Raw genomic sequence first — 6951 nt, 5'->3', positions numbered from 1 at the left:
ACATAATTTAAGATTATCTCTTAATATCCAATCCTTTGAAAAGATAACATAACCGATGCTCTGTCTCCTAGATTTCTGGTAGTTAGTTCTGCTTAGAATTAGTCTCCGATAGGTATATCTGTTGTAACAGAACACATCCTCTAGGCTGTATTTTGTGTTTAAATACTAAGGCAATCGCTAGGAAAGGTAGGGGAAAACATTATATGCAAGCCTCTCTTCTTCCTCACCTCTCTTCTACATGGTATCAGAGCCTATCTCATACGAGATTAGGTTCTGATCTGCAACATCCATGGCAACTGGAAATACTCAGGTTGTTCTCCCAAATACTCATGACCCAAACAGTCCTCTAACCTTGATCACCATCCACAACTCCATCAAACTTACCTCCACAAATTATCTCTCTTGGAAAACTCAGATCGAAGCCATCCTCATAGGTTATGACCTGCACAAATTCATTGACGGTTCGCAGCCGTCTCCTCCTGCCACCATCACTGCCAACAATGCAGCTTCCCCCAATCCGGCATATCAGACATGGCTGAGACAAGACAAGCTTTTGTTTGGCGCGCTGGTGGGCACGATGTCACCCAACCTTGTTCCGCTCATTGCTCAGTCAAAAACATCTCATGATGCTTGGAAAGCCCTCGCCAACACCTATGCTCGTCCCTCTCGTGGACATATCAAACAAATCAAGGACAACCTGAAGAACATCTCCAAAGGATCACAATCTGTTACCGATTACATGCAAGCCATCAAGACCAAAGCTGATGAACTTGCCACCCTTGGAAAACCACTTGATCATGAAGACTTAATTGAGAAAGTCTTGGACGGCCTTGATGACACATTCCAATCTGTCATTGATGCAGTCAACAGCCGCGACACGGTCATCACCTTTGATGAACTCCATGAAAAACTCATCAACAAAGAGCTGTCCTTGCGCAATTCCTCACCAGGTTTTCCAGCCTCTGCCCACCTCACACACACACAACGCTCAAATCAGCGGTCACCGGGCAATCACCCACCATGGCCTGCTCGTCCTCCAACCTTGCAGTCCGCTCCCAGCCACTACAACCGACCAATGCGTCCATTTCTGGGCAAATGCCAGTGGTGCCGTGGTCAAGGTCATGTGGTCCCTCAGTGCACTCTCTTCCGCCAACAATTTCCTCATGCTTCACCACCATCACGCGCTGTCAGTTCACCGCCACTTCGTGCACCCCCTCCTTGGCAAGCTCAAGCTCATGTTGCTACCTCAAACTCCCCATCACATGATCCTTGGCTATTGGACAGTGGTGCTACGCATCACATTACAACTGACCTTCAAAACCTCTCCTTTCACAACCCCTATACTGGTCCAGATGAAATCATGATTGGAGATGGCTCTGGCATTCCTATCACACACACGGGTTCAACTTCTCTGCCTACTTCTTCTCACTCTTTCACTCTTTCTAATGTCCTTTGTGCTCCAACCATGAAACGTAATTTAATTTCCATTTCTCAGTTCTGCAAATCAAATAATGCCTCTATTGAATTCTTACCATCATCTTTCTTTGTGAAGGACCTTCAATCGAAAGCCATGCTCTTCCAAGGCCAAACTAAAAATGGTGTCTATGAGTGGCCCATCTCCTCGGCTTCATCACCATTGCTTGCTTTCTCCACAACAAAGACCACATACCCTGCCTGGCATCACCGACTTGGTCACCCATCACTACCGACACTCAAACACATGGTCTCATCATTCAATCTGGATGTCTCAAATTCTTCCTCTCTCAACTCTCATTGCAATTCTTGTCATTGTAATAAGAGTCACAAATTACCTTTCTCTGTGTCTACCTTGTTCACTTCTTCTCCACTTGAAATTGTCTTCACGGATGTTTGGACTTCACCTGTGTACTCCATTGACAACTTTAAATACTATATTCTCTTTGTTGATCATTTCACAAAATATATGTGGCTGTATCCGCTGAAACGCAAATCTGATGCTCGTAATGTTTTCATTTCCTTCAAGGCCTTGGTTGAAAAATTCTTCAACTGTGAAATCAAAACGCTTTACTCTGATAATGGTGGCGAATATCAGGCCCTCTCTTCCTTCCTAACAATCAATGGCATCTCTCATCTCACCTCTCCTCCTCATACTCCTGAACACAATGGCTATTCTGAACGTCGCCATCGTCATATTGTTGAAACTGGACTTTCTCTCCTTTCTCACGCATCTATGCCTCTGGCCTATTGGTCCTTTGCCTTTTCCACAGCCGTATATCTTATAAATCGTCTCTCGACACCTACTCTCAACAATGAGTCTCCATTCCTTAAACTTTTTGGCACTGTCCCTAACTACAATAAACTTCGAAGTTTTGGCTGCCTCTGCTATCCCTGGCTCCGTCCTTACACCTCTCACAAACTTGAACCCAAATCAACTCCTTGTCTCTTGGTTGGATGTTCCTCTACTCAAAGTGCTTATCTCTGTCTTGATATATCCTCCAACCGATTGTACACCTCTCGTCATGTCCGTTTTGTTGAGTCTGTGTTTCCCTTTGCCAACTCTAATCTTACCCTCCCTCGGGTCACCTCCTCCACCACATCCGAATGGTGTTCTATGACTTTACCTGTCATTCCTTCTGTGTCCCCCTCCGTCCCAACAACCTCTCAACCCCAAGGACAAATATTTTTAAAAACACTAATATGATAGTAGCTGGCATATATTCTCTTCTACATCCTTTTCTTCATGTTTTGTCCGTTCTTCAATTTTGTCCACTTCAACCCACCCATTATACTGTTAAAAAAAATGAAATTCCCATGTCAGTTTCACACTAAAAGACAACTATAAGTCCAATACAGCCACCCAAGGCCACGTGTTTTTTAAGATAATTATTAATCAAATATCTTTATTTCTTAAAGCAAATTATTGATCAAATGCTTCATTTCTGCACTGTCTTTGCTCCTGTAATTAACTTGGTACGTAGAAGAGTATGACCACCAACTTTTCTTTTTTATGTTAATTAAATAGACATTATACAATTGCCCTTTACGGTTCTACTGGATTAATTTTATATACACTGTCAGTGTATGCACTATCATCATTAGATATAACACATGTGTAAAATTTGAATTTGAATTTAAAATTTGATCATGTGTTATCCATCTAACTATGATAGTATATATAAAATTTACTCTAAATTAATTACCCGAATTTTCTCATAATCTACCAAAGATTTTAGACAATATTTTCTCGGAATTCTACTCTTTTTTATTAGGCAAATGAAGAGAACGAAATCAATTACCTAGATTTTCTAAGTCATTGTTAAACTTAATTTTCACCTATGTGATTCACAATCATTGTATCCTATAATAGTTTTTGTATTTCACTTTAATTTTTCAAAAGACCAACACCTCAGAAAAGTCACCCTTTCTCACATCCTAATTTTGTGGTGCAACTATTAACGATACTTCCATAAATTCAATTAACTGAGGCCATGACAGATATTAGAATAGTATGTGACAATAAAATACTGACTCAGGTTGTAAAATACTTTATCTATAACTATAAGTCACGTGTTCGAGTCATTAAGAAAGTTATTAGAATATTCTAATCATTTCTTTAAAAATATTTTTAAAAACACTAATATGATAGTATGTTGGTCAAAACCTAAGTTAGACACGTTATTGGTTCAAGTCATCAAGAGATATGTAAAAGCCTTACTTATCCCTACAAAAAAGAAAAAGTATAATAGTATGTTGACAAAAACCAAAGTTAAACACGTCATCAATTATTTTGTAAAGTAGATGATATGGTTTCCTATTAAACAAATTACTTGGACAAGTTGGACAGAGGATATCAAGCCTTGTGATTACAACTTTATAATGTTCACTAGCTCACCTTATTGTTAATGTTATATATGTGGTATCTTTTTCCTTTAATTTATTTTTTATTCTTTTATTTCCTGCATCGCTGCCCTATATTTATATATATGGTATCTTGACTTTGCTAAAATTGATATTCCAAGCCTGGCTGTCTAGCTAGTAGCATAGTAGCTATCATGGGTACACTTTCAGAAGCGTACAAAGATGTTCCTATGCGTCTCAAACATGTTATTCCTCTGGATTTTGAGTCCACAAAAGTGGTTCCAGAATCACATATATGGCCAGAAACAGAAAATTTTCCATTATCTGATCATATTCTCCCCTCTGATGATAATGAAAAATCAAAATCATGGATCCCTGTCATTGATCTCATGGCTCCCAATGTAGTGGAACTCATTGGCCACGCATGTGAAACATGGGGAGTTTTTCAACTCACCAACCATGGTATTCCCTCCAGCCTTATTCATGATGTTGAGTTCCAGGCTAGAAGACTCTTTTCTCTTCCAACCAAGCAAAAGCTGAAGGTCTTACGATCGGCCGGCGGAGCCACCGGCTACGGTGCTGCCCGGATGGCACAGTTTTTGACCAAATATTTGTGGCATGAAGGGTTCACTATTGCAGGTTCTCCTGTTGAGCACGCTAGTGTACTTTGGCCCCATGACCACAAAACTTTTTGGTAAGTCCGTTTATTTGGTAGTATTTGGTAATTGTCCATGCACTTTCATGCACCTTGACAAACTGACAAATTTGTACTGCCTGCTTAAATGAAAATTAAGGTTGTACTGGAATTTATTTCATTCCTTTCAATTGATTTTTTTTTTGAGGTTCAATACATTATTTCCCTTGATTTTTCATCCATCTCCGTTTTTATCAAAATCAACTCAAAAGATGAATAAAAAAAAAAATTCCTAATCCCCTTGTCTTAACTCTTTTCCCTTCTAAGCGCATTAAAACTGCATCCCCACGCTTGCTGACTTTAAGTTGCACTTTTTTTTTTTTTTTGTTTGGGGGCATAGTTTTGGATAAAATGATTAAGTTTAAGAGTTAGGGAACGCTTTAAGTAGTTTAAATACTAAACTGCAAGTATGCAAAATGAAATTTAATTCAAGTATAGTACTATTAGATTACTGTGTAAGCGAAAATGATTGCGTTTTAATTAATCATTATTTCTTGCTTATGTATACATTTAGTGATGTGATGGAAAATTATCAAAAGATGATGAAGTCCTTGGCACACCAACTCTTGCTCCTAATGTTGAAGTGGCTAGAAGTCTCTGAAGATGAACTGAACTGGAAACTATCAATGTCCCAAGATGCATTGCAACTCAATTCCTTTCCAGCCTGCCCAGATCCCAAAAGTACCATTGGTTTAGCCCCTCACACAGATTCAATGCTCATGACCGTTCTTCATCAAAGTCATGAGGGTTTGCAGATTTTTCGCGACGGAATAGGATGGGTGACAGTTTCACCCATTGAAGGAGCTCTTGTGGTCAATCTTGGTAATCTTATGGATATATTGTCTAATGGCAAGTTCCCTAGCATTCAGCATCGTGTTTTTGTCAACCAGATTAGGCACAGGATTTCTGTTGCCTACTTCTGCTTTCCTCCAACTGATTCCCAGGTTGCACCATTTGCTAAGTCTGAATGTCCCATTTATAGTTCTTTAACAGTGAAGGAATTTCTTCAAATCAGGGCCAAGCATATGGAGGATGCACTTTCTGTGATCAGAATAAAATGACATCATATGCCCAATCCTGAAACATATGTAATCTGTTTTATTCGTTTGGTAAAAAACCTAGTGAACTCCTGATACTTTCTGCCATGCTAGACGATCCTAGTAAACAGTGGCGGAGTCAGGACCTATAACCAGTGGAGGCAATATTGTACACACAAATTGCTGTCACTAGTATGAAAAAAAATTGAATAAAGATTATATTTTTATTATGAGTTTTTTTTTTTTGTGTAGTGTAAAAGTATTGAAATAATTTCCTATTTAAGTAATAATCAATTTTGTGATTTAATAACTTTTGAACATTTGTACCATAGAAGAGATATCTAAAATAAATAGATTGCATAGGGAGGTAATCTGAGGCAAATGAGAACTTCTCATAATATAGAGGATAGTGTTAGAAGAAAAGAGTGTTTTTTAAAATTAAGAGGAAGCAAGTATTAGTAAAAATTAAAAATTTTATAAAGTTTCAAGACTATTCTCTAAATTTTTAAAAGTTAAGGTGGGGCAATTAATTGCTCACCCTCAACACCATGTCGTTCTGCCACTACTAGTAAACAGGTATAGTCTAGCATGCATTTTCTGTAATCAATATTAAAGCATTTATCTTGTAAAGCAATTCAGATTATGGTCTACTCAATAACTTACAGTATCTATGAACTTAGCATGGTCTACTCAATAACTTCAATTCTTTTTCAATAAAAAGCTTAAACAATTCACCATACCAGTTCTACATAATTTGCCCATTTCACTGCCTTTTCTACATTTTTTCAAAGAACCAATCTTGTCCTCTTTTCAAAAGAATCATAATCATGAACTTCAGCACAAAAATAGAGCAAGTAAAATATGCTACCAAGAACACAACAATTTTCGAAAAATTAAATACACCATTGAAGTTATTAAAAAACAAAACACTTATTTAATCTAGACTCTAGAGAATATATGCCAGCTACTAATTCATCGTTGGAGAATCTCTTCCCATTCCCAAAGCTAGCTCTCCGGTGCTGCTGCATGTGGATTGAGTACACATTAGCTTGAATTTAATAACTAAAAAGGTACTTTTAAGTCGAATTTCACTCATGTCTAATCATGCATAATACGTCCAAAACAAACAAATTTGCCTATTTTCTTAGTGTCTTTTGTCGGCATTAGGAGACCAGAATATTGGAGTTTGCATTAGGCAGCTGTTTTGGACCTCGAAGATGAAAAGTATGACATGTATTCTTATGGTTAAATTGTGTAATTAGTGTAAACCACAATTCTTGATACAAGTCTCTGGATATATCAGAAAACAGTTTTAACATACAGGAAGTGGAAACCACAGTGTATCCTCTCCCCATACATAGCTCAGACTGTTAATTCACCTGG

General features: G+C 38.1%; 1 protein-coding gene across 1 annotated transcript; it reads left to right on the top strand.

Annotated features, from left to right (window-relative positions):
• Window positions 1-4006: 4006 nt before the first annotated feature.
• LOC113705413 (gibberellin 3-beta-dioxygenase 1-like) lies at window positions 4007-5798 on the top strand. Its single transcript, XM_027227265.2, has 2 exons — window positions 4007-4531; window positions 5046-5798. Exons 1-2 carry the CDS (start codon window positions 4032-4034, stop codon window positions 5590-5592), a joined length of 1047 nt encoding a protein of 348 aa, XP_027083066.1. The 5' UTR covers window positions 4007-4031; the 3' UTR covers window positions 5593-5798.
• The last annotated feature ends 1153 nt before the right edge of the window (window positions 5799-6951 follow it).

This window comes from Coffea arabica, chromosome 8c, assembly GCF_036785885.1.
Source record: "Coffea arabica cultivar ET-39 chromosome 8c, Coffea Arabica ET-39 HiFi, whole genome shotgun sequence".
Classification (NCBI taxonomy): domain Eukaryota; kingdom Viridiplantae; phylum Streptophyta; class Magnoliopsida; order Gentianales; family Rubiaceae; genus Coffea; species Coffea arabica.
The sequence above is the reverse complement of the archived record's forward strand: the minus strand, read 5'-3'. Positions and strand labels throughout refer to the sequence as shown.

Coding starts and splice junctions, on each gene's coding strand:
- LOC113705413 (XM_027227265.2), top strand. CDS start 4,032: ATGGGTACACTTTCAGAAGCGTACAAAGATGTTCCTATGCGTCTCAAA. Junction 4,532..5,045: donor CATGACCACAAAACTTTTTG/GTAAGTCCGTTT, acceptor GTATACATTTAG/TGATGTGATGGAAAATTATC.